The 22077-nt window shown below is 42.9% G+C and overlaps 1 protein-coding gene and 1 pseudogene across 2 annotated transcripts in view; one reads left to right on the top strand and one right to left on the bottom strand.

The window, feature by feature from the left end:
* Positions 1-19874, top strand: part of kiaa0930 (uncharacterized protein KIAA0930 homolog) — a 62429-nt gene extending 42555 nt beyond the window's left edge. Inside the window, exons 3-10 of one of the 2 annotated variants that reach the window (XM_048267271.1) lie at positions 14954-15058; positions 15330-15407; positions 15602-15703; positions 16173-16313; positions 16832-17020; positions 17284-17440; positions 18812-18967; positions 19383-19874. In XM_048267271.1, coding sequence (XP_048123228.1) covers positions 14954-15058; positions 15330-15407; positions 15602-15703; positions 16173-16313; positions 16832-17020; positions 17284-17440; positions 18812-18967; positions 19383-19423 — 969 coding nt within the window. In that variant the 3' untranslated portion in view covers positions 19424-19874. Of the gene's footprint in view, positions 1-14953; positions 15059-15329; positions 15408-15601; positions 15704-16172; positions 16314-16831; positions 17021-17253; positions 17441-18811; positions 18968-19382 lie in introns of both variants that reach the window. The other variant, XM_048267270.1, reaches the window with a different exon arrangement.
* Positions 1908-7395, bottom strand: LOC125310113 (annotated as a pseudogene).
* Positions 19875-22077: the final 2203 nt, after the last annotated feature.

Raw genomic sequence — 22077 nt, 5'->3', positions numbered from 1 at the left:
AAAAATATATATTTTTCATATCATGCAATAGAAAATTATGTAAGATGAGTCCTAGTTGTAAAAATGTAATTGTCTGTTGTCTTGAGATTCTTCAATGTACTTCAGGTACTCTTTCACACAATATTTCAGATTTTCATTGTTAAAGCCATGCAGTAGGGGCAGCCGTGGCCTACTGGTTAGCGTTTCGGACTTGACCAGTAGGCACGGCTGAAGTGCCCTTGAGCAAGGCACCTAACCCCTCACTGCTCCCCGAGCTCCGCTGTTGTTGCAGGCAGCTCACTGCGCCGGGATTAGTGTGTGCTTCACCTCACTGTGTGTTCACTGTGTGCTGAGTGTGTTTCACTAATTCACGGATTGGGATAAATGCAGAGAATAGTGAATGTGGATTTTCACGCCTAAATTAGTGAATGTGGATTGGCCAAGATAGGGCCTTTTTTCAAGTAAATCAAGTAATGCTTCTGGAAATCTAGAATTTATTTACATTTATGTTTGGGATATCATATGTGCAACAAATCAGCCACTCATATTGATGAACAGAGGCAGCACCATAGTGTAGAATTAGTGTCCGTACCTTTTTAACTGCAGATTAGCAACAGAAACATTCTTATGCCTCTAATTACCCTCTATCCAAATAAGGTGAGGTCTGTGAGAACATGAATTATCGTGTTAGGGGAAGTGATTACTTCTAAATGCAGAGCTGCTCTCTGCTCCTTCCCTCTCCTGCAATTATGTTCTCTCCCCATTTGGTTCTGCTGGCAAAACAGCAAAATCACACTTTGGCCCCACTGGCAGAAGTACTCACGGTCCACTTCCCGCCATCTGTCTCCATATCACAGTATGAGTACTGAGGCGACGTGGGGCCTGCAGGGTATATGGTGTAAACTCCACTTGCTTTGAGGCCTTGGTCGTAGATGTCGGCACAGTCCGTGGGCATTGAGGATTGACCGAAGGCCTCTGAACAGAACAGCAGTATGGGTATGAGCACCTGGTGGAGAGAAAGCACTTAATAATTTACAGCATATAAATAATGTAATGCTCCCCAAGCAATGTGAAAGTCATTAAATGTAAATAGTGGTGTTGTGAGCTCTCACCTGTATTGCCATTGTTACTCTCTTGGGGCAGTGAGTGGTCGATGTGAAGGGCTCAAGTAGGGCTTTTTAAATGAGAAAGGATGACCCAATGTTTGTTTATTAGGCAATAGGCAGTTATTGCCACACACACATGCACCATAGTATGGATTTTACCCGATATCACCATTTTGGGAATTCACACGTGAATTGTGTAATGGCTTTTGCTTGCAATTTCCATAATTTGAAGTATTTTTACACCAGTTCAGAGACCAAATTTCCCTCACGGGATCAAAAGAGTATATATACTTATATTATACTTAATAGCATAATGTGGTGGTGAGAATGTTATGAGAGAGACAAGCACTTTTTTGTGTTTTCCTGTCTGGAGAATAGCCAATAGATGAACAGGGATGATTCGGCACAGAAGTAGATTTATATTATTTTGTTTATTCTTGATTTAAACAGATAAATAGACATGATCTTCAATGTCATTTAAACTGCAATTTGACAGCAGTGATATTTAAGGTTTAACACTTTGGTGAGCAACAGTTCTACGGATATATTGACTCTAGGTAGACTGATTTTAGAGGTAGAGGGATATGAGGTAGATATTTCATGTCTTGAGGGTCACTGTCTGCTTACTATCACAGAAATAGCTTTCTTTTGTCCCCTACTGACACTGTAGGCAAAGGCACTCATAAGAAAATATTGACACAAATTACAGCTCAACATTTCCTTTCATAACCCTTTCATGCAGTATCACAGCTCTGTGTTAAAGCATTAGTTATCCAACAGAGAAATATGAACATATTCAAGAGCTTATAAGTTGGGGTCAGTCGAGGAGCTGGAACTACAGAGGGGATGGGGCAGAGAAGTCAGCCGCTTCTTCACGGACCTCCGTGCTGGTAGAAGGGGCAGTTCTCATCATCATGGTGATGGACTTCAGAGAGTAGTTTTTCTTCTTCCACGTGTACCAGCGGCAGCTGTTGGCGTGGCTCTGTCCCCACATGTAGATGCCGTTCAAGTTGGCGTCCCCACAGCTGCCATACCAGAAGCCGCCATCAAACTTCTGGGCACAGTTTCCCCATTTGGGGTCGTTGTCCTTATCGAAGGTGGTGAACTTCTGCTTGTTGTGCGTCTTCATGGCGTCCCCTAAAGATAAAAAGTGATTATAAGAGATTGTGGAGGACATCCACATTGCATTGCATTTAAGGCCTTGTCAATCTACATTTACAAGGATCAGGTCAATCACACAGCATGTTTGCATATTAATCCCTTATATATTAATAGTAATGTTGCATATTAATGGTGCTGTCCTCAATCCTTGTGAAACATTTGTTGATTGACTGCAGATAGTTTAACTCAACAACCATTCAAATACATACACCCCTGTGAAAAAAATTACAAAATGTTTGTTGTTGAAAAAAGTAATTTGACCAAAAGGATATTATAATCAAGGATTGCACCCTCAAAAGCCTGCAAAATCCTTAGTACTGTATTTCTGGAATCCCCAACTATGTCCTGCCATATTAAGGGGCATCACTCACCAGCTCCTCCGTTAACAAATCCATCAACGAATAGCTTGAACCCATCAGGTTCCGCGTTGACCACTCCAGGGGAGACGGCAAAGGATTTGTAATGAGCGTAGACTTTGTTCCCCTCAAAGTCCTCCAGATCCACCCTCAGCTCATGAGTCTGGTTCACTGTGAGGAGCTGGATAAACTACAGTCCTGGTCAAGAAAGACAAAATGATCGGTTGGTCAACCTCAACCACCAATGAATGACACACGTGGCAAATTCTTTGAATTATCAGCAAGCTCAATTACCCAGCCAGTACTCTCCCATTGCATGGCCAAAACCAGCCCGGTATGCATTCCAGCCCTGGTAGAAGTTCACTGTGCCATCCATCCTCCTCTGGAAGACCTAGGGGGACAGGACTTACCAGTCAGCCAGTGATCGTTTGAAATCGCCACTAGCAAATGATTGTTCAATAGTAGTAATTTACAGGTATAGACTGGACGTTTGTTGAGAGCATTGAAATGAACGTTGATGAAGATGAAGCTGTTACTGATCGTAGCTTTTACAAGTTACACTGCTGGTGTGTATTGCACACAGTAAAGCAGACAGGTTGAAATGTGTGATGTGAATGCTCAAGGTCCACTTTCCGCCATCCGTGTCCATGTCACAGTACGCATAGCAAGGGAGGACGGGGCCTGGAGGGTAGATCCTGTACACCCCAGATTACTTGGAGCCAATGTCGTACAGTTCAGCACAGTCCCGGGGGAGTTGCTTGCCGTGAAGGGACTGAAGGCCCACACAGAGCAGCACAGCCAAGATCTCTAGAGCCTAGAGCCAGAATGCACAGCAGCACATATAACAGACATGCATTTCTAAAAGAGTATAGGCTTTCGTATATAAACATCTCGGAGTCTTCAATGCACACAGTAAAATGACTGAATCCTAGAATATCTATGACACCCTGTGCAAACATTAAAAAAAAATCACATTATGATGCTGATATATCTATGCATATATATACCGTATGAACATTTTTGGTTGATTTTTCTGATAATATGTACAGTACAGTGAATTTGGCAAAAGATGCAACCCAAATAACAATTGGTTGGTATTATTGGGAAAAACACTTACCCTCATCCTTGCCTACTTTCCTCAATACCCTCCGCTGTAGACGAAGACCCTCTAGACTATGAGGGCCATATATATAGCCAGAACCACAACTGATTTGTATACAGTATGGTGAGGTGAAGGGTGGGTATGATGCACCTGTATTTGTGTGCAGAGGATGTTTACTTTTGATACCATATCAGATACTTCAGGTCAGTTTTAGCTTTTTCTAAATGTTCCTTGTTTGCTATATGTCTGCATGGGAAGAAGTGAACACACACCACCTGAATGCACAGCAGGTAGATGTGGAATTTGGATATACTGATTAGTAGTGGTTTAATGATAAATAATTGTTATTTACATTCAACAGATTTATGTGTATTCTTACATTCTCACTAAGAATATAATTTAGGATCCCAGTATTTTGAAATGAAAATTTAGTTGTTGTGCCTCTGAGGTTTCAATTAAATGACAATAAGTTTGTTTCTGTCAGTGTAATACTTAATGTAGAAGTAAGAACTGTGGAAGTTTCATGTATGTCATTTTGGTCAATAATTAGACTGTGCATTACACATTATTATTGACCATGATAAAATACAGAACCATTTCGCCTAATTTTTTCATGTTTTTTTTTTATTTGGTTTGCTTGGTTTTGATTTGGACTGGGTGGTGGAAGAAGGTCGGTATATGACATAATCATGAGGACTGTAAGAACAATTAAAGTACTAAAATACCGGTAGTAGTGGCCTTGGGAATTACCTTGACTGAGACAGGAAACTGATCAGAGGTCAAAGCTCCTTACACCTGCGTGCAAATGACTGCATTATGAGAGAAGGAAACAGCATGCATAAACAGACTGCAGATGGCATCTTGGTAAACACTATTCAAACACAAATGTTTAGATAAGTCAAAGGCCCTCACTGATTAGCCTACAACAAGCAGTATGCACAAACAGACCGCTGATGGCTTTTTAGCAAGCACAATTCAAGCACAGTAGAAAGTTGAAGACTACAGATAAACATCAGAAGACTACATCCATTATAGGCTCTGAAGGCTTATAGTCTAATGATTAAGACAACATGATCGGTGGAATCAAAGATTCTCAGGTTGAGTGATCACATACTTTATATCTGGTTACAGAGGCTGAGAGGTGTGTTGTCATCACTGTGCTGCTGTGAAGTGCAGTAAACTGTTTTCTTCAGATATGTAGATATAAATTAGGGGTGGTCTAGATAAGTGTTTCTCAAACTTTTTCAGACTAATGACCACCAACAAAATGTATAGACCACCTAACTCCCTAAATATCACAGAAAAAAAACAAAAACAAACAACAGGCCTACTTCAACAGTATATTACGCAATGCTCCCTGAACCTGACCATTTTTGATCAAGTCTGCACCTTAAGGTTTCATTTGACCATTTAATGCTAGCTATGTTACCAGTAAGCTAATCGTACTCCACATTCTCTTTCAAAGGTCACACAGATAATTTTTGATGTAAATTGAAAGAGTAAACTGGCATTGCTAGATAGGCAGTGTCACAAAACTGCCGGCTAATACTGTTTAAATTTACATACAACTTGGTTTGATATTACGGAAAAATGTGACTCACATCTTTTGCCAGGGTCACACACACACACACACACACACACACACACACACATACAGTACACACACACACACACACACACACACACACATACACACACACATACAGTGCACACACACGCGTGCACACACACACTCTCACACACTCTCTCTCTCACACACACACACACACACACACACACACACACACACACACACACTCTGGGGTGAGAGGAGTGTGTGTGTGAATGAACACAGGTTGGGGCAGCCGTAGCCTACTGGTTGGCACAGGTTGGAGCAGCCGTAGCCTACTGGTTAGCACTTCGGACCTGTAACCGGACTACACCTTCATATGACACATTTTATCGGTAGTTTAGGAAACACTGATATAAAACATATTTGACCACATCTGCTCACAGACCACTATAGGGATAGCTTGCCGATCACACTTTGAGAAACACTGGTCTTTTGATGAAGAAATGTGACTAATATCTGAACTCTTCAATTGTGCATGTAACATGCAAAATCCTACTTCCTGAAGTATAGCATGGCGGATTGCAGCAGACTAAGAGGAAGAGGGGGCTTATGAGTCACTCCAGAGTTAGTGTCTGCAGAGAGAAAACTTCATGTTTTCAGGGCTTGTTGGAATGTTGCATAACGTGTGCCCTTTCCAGCAGTCTGGTCCCTGACTTAAATGTCTCTCCTTGTGGTTCATTGTGAAGGTGTGAATTAAATGTCAGGTCTTAAAGCCAGTTCAGTCAATGTTTTTTTTATTTCCTGTTAAATGTGACATTTGAGCAGCACTGTGGAGCATTTATTTTGAAATTGTCATTTCAACACATTATGACTTTAACTAAATGTCAAACTGTTGTGGTGATAGTGACATTGTGATGGACAGTTTTTATTTTGAAATCTGATGTGTCATGAGTCAGTATTTCCAGTTGAAGAGCCCTTTGCTATAAGAGTGGCCTAATCTTGTCTAAAACATCACATGGCAGATGCAATATCCTGTCATAAGTCATCCTGATGTTCAATAAGCAATACCATAACAGTGTCATCTTACCATCACAACTAATTATGATTTCAGGTCTATGACTTCTGGAAGCTACTGTAGCCAATATCACATACATGAGTTTGCATTGCTTCAACATTTCAAAAGTCTTGACTGATTGTCAGGACAACTTAAGAAGATAACATCTGTTTCACATGTTTATGACATACTTATGTCTTACAAGGCTTCAGATAAAGCTAAACTCCTTTAAGACTGCCAGTTGTCTGGGTTGTTGGTGACTACCACCTGCTGAGTACCCCAAGAACTCTGTAATTTGTGTAATTTGTCTCAAAACTGATTCAGGGTGAGTTTACTGAGAAGGAAAGACAAAAATCACATTCACACCACTTGTTTATGCAGTCTATGAGTAAAACCCGTTTTTTGTCAGGGAGCAACTGCCAAAATGGTGCTTCATTCCAGCAGTATATGGCCAGGCTTCATTAGCTTTTCTCACCATCCACTTCCCTCCCTCTGTGTCCATGTCGCAGTACACATACTGCGCAGAGTTGGGTCCCGCTGGGTAGATAGTGTACACCCCGCTGGCCTGGGGTCCGTCGTTGCAGATGTCGGCACAGTCCACCAAGTTGCTGTGGACAGAGCGGCTTGCTATGACCACCAGCACTGTGAGGAGACTCAGGGAGACCTATGGTGAAGATGAGAACATACAGAGAGACCGGTCATGCCTGTCTGCTTGAGATTTCAAAGGAAAAGTTACTTTTAAACATTTGCCATGTTCTGGATTTCTAAGATGTTTGCTTCACAACAGAGCGTCTTGGTTTCTTTCTTTCTTTTTTGACCAGGCAGTGCTTCAAATTAGTCTGCGATTTTAAACATGAGCTACAGTATACCCAGAGCGTATGAACTGTCTCAGTTTGAGACAGTAGTAGTTAAATTGTAAGTGGGAGATGCAGAGAGCCCATCCACCACCTAAGGAGAACCCTTACCTTCATCATACAGTACTTTTGGCTCAGTACCCAGTGAGGGTCAGAATCTGGCAGAGGACTCCTCTTATACCTTCTAGTCCAGTGGTCTCACACTAGCCCTATCTTGGGTGAGGGATCGTGTGAGATAGCGTGTTGGGAGCGTGCCATCTGTGTGACTGTGTCGGGCAAGTAGTGACATTGCAAGATCAGGTGCAGCCCTGGAACTGGTTTGTTTCCTCTTGTTACTTGAGCTGCTGTCAGACACGTCCTCCGCAGTATATGCAGAGTTTTGTCAAATGGAGGTCCGACCCTTCGTGTGATACAGATATGATGCCAACATGCTGACATTATGCTGTCATACAATATGTGTGAACGACACCGACGCACATGAATAGAATCCCTGCGAGGTTGAACAGGTTGAACGTGGTTGAACACGCACATGAACACAATCTCTGCATGTTCTTCGCTTGGTTTAGACACAAGCTCATTTACATAATGTCCGTCTTAAATACTAGGAGGGGAGTAGTGTAAGAGTTCGGAATTCCAAATAGCCGGTTATGTTGTTCAGATATACGGCCCAATCGCTTGACATGCGGACTTACACCTAGGTCTGAAAGCAACTTTGGAAAGATTCAAAAGCAGGGTGTTGCATACAAAACAAAAGATAGAGCTTTGGCTTGTCATATGAAATTAACAAGCTAACCTTAAATTAAAAGTTACTAGCTTTATTTTTAATTTTTGATTTAGTAATTTTATTTTATTTTATTTGATGATTTATTGCCTCTTTTGTTGCTTCTTCTGTGGTTTGTGAATAGAGTTCTTAGGGTTCTTCAGAGATATCACTTTTCAAAATACGTGCATAAGCTTAACAGGACGATAGATGAGGTGATCTATGTGAAAGGTCACCACGTCTGAAATGGAGCAAAGTGTGAGGAAAATATGCATCTGAGTTTGTTATGCAGCTATTACTGAACGGCAGCAGTTTATATTTAGGCTTTGGTCATGTTTGTAAAGTCGTAAGTAGTTCTGTGGGAGTGACTGAAGAGTTCAGAGAGAGATGCAGAGCTGATTTTGAAAGGTCCAAGAGTAAAAATGCCCTGCATTGTGTCGCCTACTCCAAACATCCCCAAATCCTGCCACAGTCACACAAGACCCAGTTTAAAAGATATATTATTCTCACACTTGTTGTAACGTACAGCAAAGTGTTTTTCTGTTTTAAAGAGTTGTTTTTGTTTGCCCATTATTTTTATTTTTAGTAGTTTGGTAGCATAGGTATTGGAGGACGCCAAATGAAGTGAAGAAATTAGTGTTTTGCTCAGTTAGGGCATGAACTGTTCTCCATGAACTAGGACGATGAATAATTCTGGGTAAACAGATCTCATCCCTCCGTGCGTGCGTGCGTGCGTGCGTGTGTGTGTGTGTGTGTGAAAAACAGCTCACAGGATGAGTCTCTCCTCTGAACACTGCAGTCACCCCACTGACAGCGTCTCAGACAGCTTACAGTTTCACAGTCTCTGCTGCTTTCAAAAATTCTTTCAGTTTCTCTCGTTCTCATTCGCGTCGCTCTCTCCCTGTCTTCTCCCACTTTCTCACCTCTCACTTTCTTGCATGTTTATTATGCATGCTTATTCTTGCTACTGTGGATTTAGAGGTGAAGGTATTGGTTTTTGTGGTGGGAAAAAATAAAATTTCAAAGTTTACGTATATGTAAACAAACAAAACCCAAGTGTAGCTTGGGCCAAGAATAAATATCATAGCGGATCTGAATCACAGAGCAGAATCACAATGTATACCGGTATTGATAAAATATAACTCTCAACCTACAGAAAAGAGAGGCCTGTGTAATGCTGTACAAACGGCCACTCAGCATAGAGCCAGTTATGTGCAGGCGGCTGTATTGATTTGATTCCTCTCATTGCTCTTTGGACAAAGGACAACTAAGAGCAGGGTGATGTCATTCTCTTCATAAGCAAGCCTGCATTCATCAACTGCTGACACACACACACACACACACACACACACACACACACACACACACACACACACACACACACACACAGAAAATACTGTTTCACAATCACATGCGCACACACACACACACACACACACACACACACACACACACACACACACACACACACAGAGTTTTTTCCTCCTCCTCTTTCTCCACACAAATGCAGCGGGCAGATAGGCTGATTGGTATTGACGGTGTTTGCCATTGAGGCAAGCCCTTGGTTGTTTAGTGTTCTTGCTAGCGGAGCTGTGACTGGCTGCCTCTGATTAAATCACCTGAACAACACACACGCACACACACGCACACACACACAGTGCCAAAATAATGAGAGATGTCCCTCCTCCTCCCCTTCCAACATACAGACTCACCCGTCGCCTTTTTATCTTTGCTTTTTTTTTAGTCTGCATTAGCATTTATATGAAAAGGGAGAACACAAGGGATGTAAATAGAGTGCTTTCTCTCTCCTCATCCTTCTCTCCTGCTGTCTCTCCCTCTCGCTCATCTCTCTTTCCCTCTCTCTTGCTCTCACTCATCTCTCTCTCTCTCCTCATCCTTCTATCCTTGTGTCTCTTCCTCTCGCTCATCCCTCGCTCTCTCTCCCTCATTTTTTTCTCTCTCTCTCCTCATCATTCTCTCTTTCTCTCTCTCTCTCACTCATTCCCTCACTGTCCTGTGTATCTGCACACACAGGGTTCAGAATAATTCTGCATCTTGCAGACTGACAGTAATGAAACTGAAACTATTTCTACACTAATTACTTTGTGCTGCTACTGTAGCTCAGTCCAGACTTGTCAATGTAATGAATGGAACAATACACATGGCACTATCTCAGATCAATCATAGATGGGAGCTTCACTAGGGCCAGCTTTTACATTCTGAAGTTAGCCACCCTCTGGTTGATGGAGATGGAGTTCTTAGTCTAATCCAGGGGTCTCCAACCTTTTTGGGAATGAGGGCTACCTGAAGATCCAAAATCATATGGAGGGCTACTCATTTGAAACAAACAGGCCCTCACCCCTTTTTTGCGAGGGTAGTCCTCCTAAATAATAGGCCTATGTGATTTTTACTTTTAAATATTCAATATTGTATAGGCCTATACGTTTTTATACAGTATATTAAGCAACTGTATTTTCATCTGATTCTTCAATACTTTAATACCAATATGTAACACTACCAACATTTTGGTAGAGGATGCAGGTGAACATCCACACGGTCTCAGTGATTCTGATGCAAGTGAATGGGCCACTTGTGCATGTGCATATGAGTGCCCATGAGTGCACCTATACTCTGGGTCTGTTGTGTCCTGGCATTGCTATCCCATAATAATTGACACAATTTCCAGTGTCCTGCAGTCCTAGTGACTAAAATGACTTTGAAAGGGAAAGAGATGTGTATGTGAGGAAGATGACATTATTTGTTAAGCTTATATTGTATAATATATGTGTGTGAAGTTGAAGAGATGCTGAAGAGCACTAGATGAATGAAGTACCTATGAAGTACCTATGAAGTTGTACCGATGAAGTTGTACCGATGAAGTTGTACCGATGAAGTTGTACCGATGAAGTTGTACCTATGAAGTTGTACCGATGAAGTTGTACCGATGAAGTTGTACCGATGAAGTTGTACCTATATGTCTCCTTTGTCTCCTCTTGCATTTGTATTCATGTGAGGTGGACATTCAGTGCTCTTGTTCATTGACCTTTTAAAAGGTCAAGTAAAAGTCTGTGGCCACTTACATGGAACAGTTAGTGTTCAAAGAGGTCTCTTACCTCTCTGGGTCTCATTTGACAGGCAACTACCAACAAAAATGTTTTTTTTGCATTTTATGTCACGTTGAATTGGGTGAATATTATAATCCTTGTTTAAAGCACTGTTGGTCTTCTGACATAGTAGATGAGTTGCTAAGTACCCTCTCCGTGTCCCAGCATGCAGTAGCATTTCTATGGCACTCCACTTGAAGCTGTAAGAGGAACCTGCTGGCATTGACATTAAGCCCCTCTCTTCTACCCTCTTCCACCCTTTCAACTCTCTCTCTCTCTCTCTCTCTCTCTCTCTCTCTCTGGGTGGTGAAGATGGGCAAGTCGTTTTTGAAATATGAAGTAGTGGGCTGCACTATGATCTATATGTTTTTAAATGAATGCTATAATACTTGTGGATGTTATGGTTTTGCAGTTGTTGAAAACCTACGTACTTGGTTAATAAAAGAGTGTTAAGCCTCTCTCTCTCTCTCTCTCTCTCTCTCTCTCTCTCTCCTTTCTGCCAGTCTCCTTCTCCATCTGTCTGTCTGATATGTGAGTGAGCTTGTCATGGTGAGGATTTTGGGCTAGACAGACTGACCGCATCAGACCAACCAAGCACATCCTGTGATGGGCCTCAGTTTGATGCCTTTCAGAGAGGATGTCCAGCTTACATGCCCATTACTCCTCCTCTTCCATCTTTTTCTTCTTTGGTATCTTCCTCGTTGGCATCTTCTGTGTCTTTGTTTGCCTCTTCATCTTCTTCGTTGTTTTCTTCTCTCACTCTCTTTTGCCCTTTCCCTCTGTTGATCTCTTGTTCTAATACTCTCTGTTCTTCCTTCGTCCCCTCTCAAACTGATGTCAGACATGATGTGTGTTCACAGTAAGACCCACACTCTTAAAACGAATGTGTGGTCCCTATCTGAACACAGAGATGTGTTTAAAAAACAACACAAGTTGTGTTATTTTCAACACATATTGTGAAACAAATTAAAAAAAAAGTAAACAACACAAACCATGTTGTCCCTATCTGGACACAGAGATGTGTTAAAAGCAATACAAGTTGTGTTGTTTTCAACACATTCGTTTTTTAAGACTGCATGCTCATATTTCTTTACCACCCTAATGCAGTTTGTACATTTTTGAGAAAAAAGGTGTGATGATCTAAAACTTTATGAGAACACCCCCTCAGCAGCTGACCGTGTCTCTACTCTGTTTCTGTCAGTGCTGCCCAGCAAACCGCCACCACTCCTGTAAACTCACTTTATGTACATTGTACAGCATCAGCGTAAGGTCCATCTGACTCGCCGCAGGAGGCTTTAACATCTTAAGCCTGTTGTCACAACACACTGTCATTTCACTGCAGAGTGTCATAACATAATGTTACGCGTTAACAAAAATGTATGTCTCGCGGCAGAGCGAAGTGTGACAAGGGCACTGAGGACGGCTTCATTCTGGCACTGGGTTATGGTGCAAAGTGCATGATGGGAGTCTACAATAATGTAGCTATATTGATGCTCTGTTATGTCTAGACTTAAATCATTAAGTCTAGATATGTCTAACTATACAGGTTATGTTATTGCTTGCATTCAGTGGGCAGCCGTGGCCCACTGGTTAGCACTCTGGATTTGTAACCGGAGGGTTGCCGGTTTGAGCCCCGACCAGTGGGCCGCGGCTGAAGTGCCCTTGAGCAAGGCACCTAACCCCCACACTGCTCCCGGCGCCACCGTTGTAGCAGGCAGCTCACTGCGCCGATTAGTGTGTGCTTCACTTCACTGTGTGCTGTTTGTGTTTCACTAATTCACCGATTGGGTAAAATACAGAGACCAAATTTCCCTCACGGAATCAAAAAAGTAAATATACTTATACTTATACTTATTCACACTGGCCCATGTAGTCAACCAAGTTTTACTTTCAGGTACTCTCTATAATTGCTTGAAAACCTCAAGGGTTGGGATGTCAGTGCCTTTACTGGCTTTGCAGTTTCACCAGACCGTCTGTACTCACAGTTAATGACCTGAGTTGCACTGGTGGTTGCCTGCTGGGTGTGTTTTTACGGGCTAACTTCTCTACGCTAGCCTGGTTTCCACTGCTGCTGAGCTTCTTCAGGCGTGAGGAGCACGACAGCAGACGAGCTTCTCCACAAAGAGGCTTCAATAATGCATGTAGTCAGTCGGTAGCCTCCAACTGCTCGGACTAGCTGCTGTGGAAGCAGGTGGGGTTGGCATCCATGTGTGTGCTGGGAAGAGTTCAGGGTCCACACTTGACTGAAATTTCCCAAATGCTGTTTGTTCTCTTTTTCGTAAGGTCAACAAGGTTTGGATCGGATGTGTGTTGTTGAATGGATGCGGTTGCCCTAAAGTTGTCATTCATGTCTGAATTTGGTCCGCTTGTGTTCAGGCCTCTATAAACTGGAAGAGTTGGTGACCTAGTTTTATTTTGTTGTTGTGAATCCATGCATGGTTGAGCAGGAAGGGTTTTTTGCCCCGAGGTTTACAGAATAGAATATTCTCAGACACAATCTTAGATGGCAATTGGATTTCCATAATACTTACACGCAGACACACTCACCCACACACACACTGTCACCATAGTAACCCCTGCCTCTCAGAATCGCACAGTCAGAGATGGCCTTTGTGTGAACCAGTGAGGACTTCAGACAATAAAGCATTCCTTCACAGGACGTTCAGCACAGTCAATTAGAAACAGGCCTCACACCTATGCTCTCACGCACGTGCACACATGCACACCCCCATGGAGAGTGCACACGCACGTGCACACATGCACACCCCCATGGAGAGTGCACGTTAAGTGTAAGCATCTAGCCTTATGAGAGGCCAAGGAGATGCTGCCCTGAGCAACCCTATGTTTAGTCATCATGGGTGGAGGCCACAAGGGCGAATCTCCCCATGTTTCACCATCAGTTATGCAAACATCAGCCACCCTACTGAGATGTGAAGGAAGAGTGTGGTGTAAAAGAGAAGCTGGTGCTGCATGCAGTCTTGCCCGTGTGGAAAATCCAGAATTTAGTGTAAGTGAAAGGGTGTTAACCAGAAAAACATATGTATGGTTCCCCTCAAATCAAATTAAATAAAAATCAGTCAAGAAATGTATAAATTTTTTGAAGTGGTGGATCATCTAGAGACCGATTGACCAATAAACTCAATGAGCATTGTAGACATTCCTTCTGTCTTAAATCATCTAGAGACAGATTGACCCGTAAACTCGGTGAGCATGGGAGACATTCCTTCTGTCTTGTCTTCTCCCTCTCTCCGTCTCTTCTCCCTCTCTCCCCGTCTCTCCTCCCTCTCTCCCCGCCCTCTCTTCTCCCTCTCTCCGTCTCTCTTTCCCTCTCTCCGTCCGCTGTCTCTCTCTCCGTCTCTTCTCCCTCGCTCCGTCTCTTCTCCCTCGGAGACATTCCTTCCGTCTTGATCGTCCACTGTCTCTCTTTCTGTCTCTTCTCCTTCGTCTCCTTCCCTCGTTTTTGTCTTTATTACCCCTCCTCTCTCATGGGGGTTCAGATGCCTCCCAGACACACACTGAGTGAGTTATAACCCGTCACGCTGCTGGGGCCAGTGCCATGCTCATGAGAGAGAGAGAGAGAGAGAGAGAGAGAGAGAGAGAGAGAGAGAGAGAGAGAGAGAGAGAGAGAGAGAGAAGATCTCAAGCTACGAGCGACATAAAGCAATAATCAAGATGACTTTTGTCCCCTTCAAGGACAAAAGGAAGTATAGCACACTTGAGCAATGGAAGTGAACTTATATTAGTTTGGGAAAGTCACACCAGAGGACATCATAACACCTGTCAGGCACTGTTCTATGTGATGTTTTTTTCCCTATTGATTTGTGAAACAATGACGTCCATATCAGTTTTCTTTGTATGGAGATGTAGCATGTCTCTTAGACATAATGTACTCATGTGTGTCTCTCTGTGCTTTTCTGTTTCTCAGGTAGAGGTGGAGGTGTACAGGAGGGACTCCAAGAAGCTCCCTGGCCTGGGGGATCCTGACATTGACTGGGAGGAGAGTGTCTACCTGAACCTCATTCTGCAGAAGGTTAGAGAGCTCAGCTACAGTAGACTATCTCCTTTTGCAGTGCAGATGAAGCTGTGCAAACTACATTTGACTTGACGACTAAAATTTATCCACAACCTTGTCATATGGGATTGTCACTAAATATACTGGTAATATACATAGAAGTCAAGAATATAAAAGTCATAGAAGTCAAGTCAGTTTATTTATATAGCGGATTATCACAACAGAAGTGGATTATCTAATATACAAGTAGGCCTAATATAAATGTTGTTGCTGTTATTCTCTTCTCCAGCTGGACTATGTGGTCACCTGTGCAGTTTGCACTCGTTCCGATGCAGGTGATATTCACATCCATAAAAAGAAATCTCAGGTAAGATTAGTCTCAGAGAACAAGCTGCTATCTTGATTCATGTACTGCCATCATATAAGGATGTGCATGATTCGGGATATTTAGCTAACAGAGGGGTGTGTGTGTGTGTGTGTGTGTGTGTGAGAATATTTAAATATATGTGACTCAGCTCATGCATACATTTAATCTGATTGTGTCTGTGGTTCTGTTTCCAGCAAGTCTTTGCCACCCCCAGCAAACACCCCATGGACAGCAAGGGCGAGGAGTCCAAGATGAGCTACCCAAACATCTTTTTCATGATTGACAACTTTGAAGAGGTACCTCCCGCTTCCTCCCTTTCCCCTTACTTCCCACACAATCTAATGAGGCGGGTCCAGTTTGATTGACTGTGGGAACTGGCCAATGGGGCCCCTGGGACATGTTGCTGATGGAGTCTGGAGTGGCTGTCTGTCTAATGAATTGTGATTTTGCTGGGGTCACAGACATCCATGCTGCCAGTGCAGCTTCATTAACCCTGGTAGGGAAACAGGTAGCCCCTGTTTCAAATGGCCTCGACTCTAATGAGAAATCAATGAGGTAGCCCTCACCGCTAGGCGTGCTAGCGCTCAACTTAGCTTAGCTTAGCTTAGCTCGTCAAACGAGGAGGCCAAAGATATGCGGATGCCATGAAAGGAAAGATGAAGAAAATGTTATGGATATGCTGATAACATGCAATGACAGAATGACATGCAGATGTACTGCTGCTTTGTGCTCGTTTCTAAATCATTAAATGTTTCTAAATCGCAGGTGTTCAGCGACATGACTGTCGGAGAAGGGGAGATGGTGTGTGTGGAACTGGTGGCGAGTGACAAGAGCAACACCTTCCAGGGAGTCATCTTCCAAGGCTCCATCCGCTACGAGGCCCTGAGGAAGGTCTATGACAACCGGGTATGCCACTGCCCTTACCCCAGCTCCATATTTCAGTTTGGCTTACTTCAATTGTGATTGTTTGTGTTTAGTTATTACACGGCTCTTCACAATGCAAGTAGAACGCTCCATTGACTTGAATGGGATTTCCCAAACGGTCATTATTTAAACTTCATTCAAAAGTGAAAAGCAGACGGTTGATCAGCTATGTTCTAAAGAATGTTTGATTCAAGTTCAGCGTGTGTTGTTGCAAACTATTTACAATATACTATATACAATAATGACCAGCGTTCTATACATTACCCCTTACTTATTACATGCCGAGTAATCTGTCATGATTATTCAAATTAAAGTCTTAACAATGTGCCATTCAAAGCATTTTCATTCATTTTCATTTTCGAAATACCATTCGAAGCATTTTCACCCACCATCTGTTTAGGGACCTGAGCACGGCACAGTACTTCTACTATATAAAGTTCTCTCTCTCGCGTGTGGTCTCTGTGGAATGTGTGGGAATGCTTGTGTGCATGTGTATGTAGGTGAGCGTGGCGGCCAAAATGGCTCAGAAGATGTCATTCGGCTTCTACAAGTACAACAACATGGAGTTTGTGCGGATGAAAGGTCCGCAGGGCAAAGGTCACGCCGAGATGGCCGTGAGCCGGGTGCCCACTGGAGACACGTCGCCCTGCGGCACCGAGGAGGATCAGGACTCCCCGATGCACGAGCGGGTCAGTACCACACACACACAGAAATTGCTTAGAGTGACAAGCAAAAATTACATTTCCGTAGAACTATGCTTGTGGTTTTGCAACATACACAGGTACACTCAGAGAGTGCTAAGAGTGACATGCTCAAATCACAGTTCCATAGCACTAATGTACTGTATATGTGGGTTTACCCCACACACACAGAGACACACACATACAGACACAGTGATGTGACCTTCCTGATGTCCTGATAGCATCCATCCACCCCCCTCTCCACCGGACAGATGACCTCGTTCAGCACGCCCCCGACCCCGGAGCGTAACCGGCCGTCCTTCTTCTCCCCCTCGCTGCGCAGGAAGCTCCCTCGCACGCTGGCTGAGATGAAGAAGTCCCACTCGGCCAACGACAGCGAGGAGTTCTTCAGGGAGGAGGATGACACAGGTGACCACACCTCAGTGACCAGAGACCTACCATACACCCCTTTACACACACACACACACACACACACACACACACACACACACACAAAGTGAATCCAACACTTATGAAACTTTAGCACATCGTAGTAGTATATAACACACATTACCATTCACTGGTAATAGTGTTGATCACATTATCTTTGGTTCATGTTCAGCACAAATGGCCCTTAAATTACTCCAATAAGCTCAATGGTTCCTCGGATAATTACTTGTCTGCTGCTTGGTGTTTTGTATAGTATCCCAAGCAAGTTGTGTCATTAAGTGCACTGGCAAATTAGGTGGCTGTGAGAGGTAAAACCTCTAACTCGTCTGTTCTTTCATTTTTTAAATTTGCGTTCTTCTGAAGTAGTACAATACCCTTGGTCTCACGACATCGCAAGCATTTACTGCCTTATGGTTTTACAGATTTTACAACATACACCAGTTGCAATTTCATCTGCTGGTGTATTAATAGGTCAATCCTTACCACATCGTTCCATCATACTTGCAGATAAAGCACGACACACAAATATTGGTTGGCAAACGTCATGTCGGCTTTTCTTGTCATTTCCACATATGTATGGGCTACAGTGACGACGTAGACCATAAAACCGACAGAAAATATAACAAGTCGCCAGTAGTTAAATAGACTCAATTTTGGACGTTACAATATACAAAACATTGTACACATTGAAGACAAACATACATGCCATGCAAACCTCTGTTAACACCTGACACAGCTGGAAGTTTAGCCATGTAACAGTAGTTAGTCAGGTGGGCGACTGGGCGTGTTATGGAATGGTATTCTGTACGTGTACACTGAGGTTTGTTAGCATCCATTTTAAGAGACAGTTTAAGAGATTAACCTTTACTGTGAGACTGCGGAGTGCTCTGGAAGTGATAAATTACTTCTCACCCCGTAATTTGAGGTTGTCTGAGAAACTAACCTTTGCCCAGTCTTAATTGGGAGCTATTTAAACTGCCATCTGGGGTGTCCTTCAGTGTAGCCATCCTTCAACTAAAACTACTGTTACTGCTCCATAGAGGAAACCTGTAGCATAGTTCTGTTAGTTGCATTTGGGGATAGTTTTGGAATGCTTTTGATATTTGTATGTACTGCCCCCCAGTGGTATTGCAGTGGCACTGCCTCATAGTGCAAAACTAGCCGCCTTTCACATCTTAATGTTTTTTATGGAAGCATTTCAGTATGATGATGGCTCAGTAGTACAATAATATTGGAACCGTTCCCCACTATAATACTATACAGTCATACAATAAAATGGATACTAATTGATACTACACGCACAATTAGAATGATGCTGAATGTAAACGTGGATGTGGATGTTTTCCCCAGACTACGGCAACCCCACCAACCTGCGCTCTCGCTCTCTGTCGGGGACCAGTCGCTCCCTGGTGGGCTCTTGGCTGAAGCTCAACCGCACGGAAGAGTACTTCCTCCTCTTCTCCCACCTCACCTATGTCACACTTCCGATCCATCGCATCACCTCAGGTACACACACACACACACTGGCACAGGCACAGATACATACACACAAAGCACTTCATTATGAAACACCTCATTCCATTGAATCTGTTCAGATGTGTATACACACACACACAGTTGTTCAATCATACATACAAGTACACACACACACAATCACAATCACAATGCACACACACACACACACACAATCACAATCACAATCACAATGTACACACACACGCGCACATACAATCATAGTGTACACACACACGTCACAATCATACATGCAGGTGCGCCCACACACCAACACACACACACACACACACACACACACACACACACACACACACACACAGCATTATGGTATTGAGTGAAGTAATGACAGATGTGGACTCTGTGTGGTAAACTCACAGTCACACCTATGTCTCCCTTCACATTACAGATATTCTGGAGGTGAGACAAAGACCTATCCTGATGACTTAGCGAAAGCCTGACTGCCTAAGACACTCACTACCAAGTGCCTACCTGCATCAGGCCAACTGACTCAACACTACCATCTAGTGTCTGGATGACGTAACAACACCAAAAACTAAAGAGGAGTGAGTAGATGGACAAAAGAAGATCACAGAACAAACAATGAAAAGGAGAAACCTTTGGAGGAAAGGAAAAAAAAAAATAAAAACCAGCCAATCAAAAAGTGCCTCTTCCAATGGTTCTTACCACAGCCCCGCCTCTCTTGGAGAGCTGTAGGCGGTGGAGGGGAGGAGGACGTGAACCGTCTCCACGGTAACACAACGGTGGACATCAGGCGCTGGGGAAATCCTGGAAACCCTGCAGGCTTACATTTCCTGGAAAACTCCCTGGTACGCCAAGGGAGGGGTTAAAAAGGGATCTAAAAAAGTGTGTGTGTGTGTGTATGTATATGTGTGTGATGGGGTGGGAGGGTTGGGGGGTGTGGGTAAAAAAAAAAAGAATGTTTTTCCTGTTATCTGTAAATACACTGCTGCTTAGCTACTCAGTGAATCAGTCTGCTTTCCACTCCTTGGAGCCTTGTTCGACGTACACACACACACGTGCGCACACACTCGCGTGCTAGCGCTAAGTACCGCAGTGTATGCTGTTACTAAGTGCTTAAACACAGTATCCAAAGGCAAGGTGTCTCCCTAATCTTTCCCTGAGCCTTAACACTCCTTACCAGCTGATCTGTACTAGGGGAAGAAACTTTTAAACACACCCACACACACACACACACACATATACTCTCAAAGGCCTCAGTTATTCACTGATTGATCCTGATGAGAACTAAGTTACCATCTTTGTTCTAACCTGCCAGTTGGGAGCACAATTCACACCTAGAGAGAAGCAGCGTTCAAATGACCGATGTGTGTGATGAGATCTACACCGGTAGCACAGTATGTGAGGGGAGGGAGAGAGGAAGGGGAGTAACATTTTAGCAAAGCAGATGATGCTGTGTGTGTGGGGGGGGGTCGTTTGACAGACCTGCTTCAAAGGTGATTTCCTTGGCATGACACACCTGAAGAAAGAGTGTTCTCTTTTTTTCTTTTTTTATTGCATTGCAGCCAGCCGTGCCACATTGTTCCAGGTTCCACAGTGGTGAACGACACAACTCGGTCAACACACACACACACACACACACACACACACACACTACAGCAAGAGTGCTCATAGCCAACATGGAGAATGTACACTAGTGGTCAGACCCTTCCGGTCACTGGACACATCGGACTCAAGTGGCCCTGTGAATAGAAGGGTCCACTCCGATACCACTTCGATGATGACTACACAAGCTAGTCAAGTTAAGGCGCTATTCCGAGGTTGAGTTTTCTCTGCGATGTAGATCTGCAACGTTTTGTTCCTCTCCCTTGGTCTTTTACTGTTTCTATGTGACGTGTTTTAAAAAAAAAGAAAAAGGTTTTGTTAACGCTTCTTGTCTGAACATGCAAATGTTTCTTTCACAGACTGGAACAGACACGTGGCATTCGTACTTATTCTTACTGCATACATGGCTCCCAATAGGCAAGCTTCATAAGAGTACAAGGTGTAATGGAGAAGTGTGCTTTCTCTTCCAGTGTTGTTCATTTAGAGAGCTGAATGTATTCAGTGTTATTAAAAACTGTTAAGACTGCTTTCATAAACATTTGATATTGAACTGAGAGCGGAAAAGCAGAGGTATACACTCTAGCGCCATTTTTAAATGCTTTTTTCAACACTTTGAGACAGTATTTATTTATATTTATTTCCTGTAAGCTTCTGGGTAAGAAATATCCCTGTCAATCCCATGAAGATAGCTTGTGAGGTCTATGAGTACATACACCTTTGTTTTATGCTTTTAAAAAATTGCTTTTTGTATCCATTTAAACAAAAAATGATTTAGGAAGTCAATGTGCATGTTCCACCCATACTTCTGTTGTATCATTTCCCAAGTGTCTGTATGTTTTTCCTCCTTTATGAAAATACAGATTATCAGAAAAGAACTGTCCCACTTTCAATTCACTCCCCTCCCTTGTTACATTTACTTACACATTGGCTGACCACACTCTTAGGAAAAAAGGGTTCTGAAGGGTGCTATATAGAACCACATAGGTTCTTTAGCATAGAACTGGAACTGTTTCACCAGCAAAAGGTGATATTACAATGGTTATGTTGAGTGATGTTGGCGTCGCTTCTAAGGATTATGGGTAAATGCTACTTTCTTTTTTTTTTTTCTCGTTAGTGTTTATTGTGGCTTATTGGGATGTGTATAAGGTAGAACAACTAATGGGCAAAATGACAACGTTATTTAAAGAGAATTGTCGTCAGGAATACCATTAAGGAGAAGACCATTCTTGAAATATATATAAAGGACAGTTTAGGAGATAATCAGACATCACTTCTGGGTTAAATGCAAATCACAAAGTGGGGCACCGAATGCTTACTTGTATTATGTGTCTGTACTTCTTCCTGGGATGGAGTTAATGTCCGCCATATAAGGTGAAGATTCTTGGACCTTGTATGTTTACTATAGCTATAAAAGCTGTAGCAACTGGACTAATAGTCATAAAAAGAAAGTTCATATTCACAATACACGTGAACATATTCAACACTGTACAATTAAATTTGTGTATATCTGTTCCTGC

Source organism: Alosa alosa, chromosome 17 (assembly GCF_017589495.1).
Source record: "Alosa alosa isolate M-15738 ecotype Scorff River chromosome 17, AALO_Geno_1.1, whole genome shotgun sequence".
Taxonomy (NCBI): Eukaryota; Metazoa; Chordata; class Actinopteri; order Clupeiformes; family Clupeidae; genus Alosa; species Alosa alosa.
This window is presented reverse-complemented; position numbering and strand designations above follow the sequence as displayed.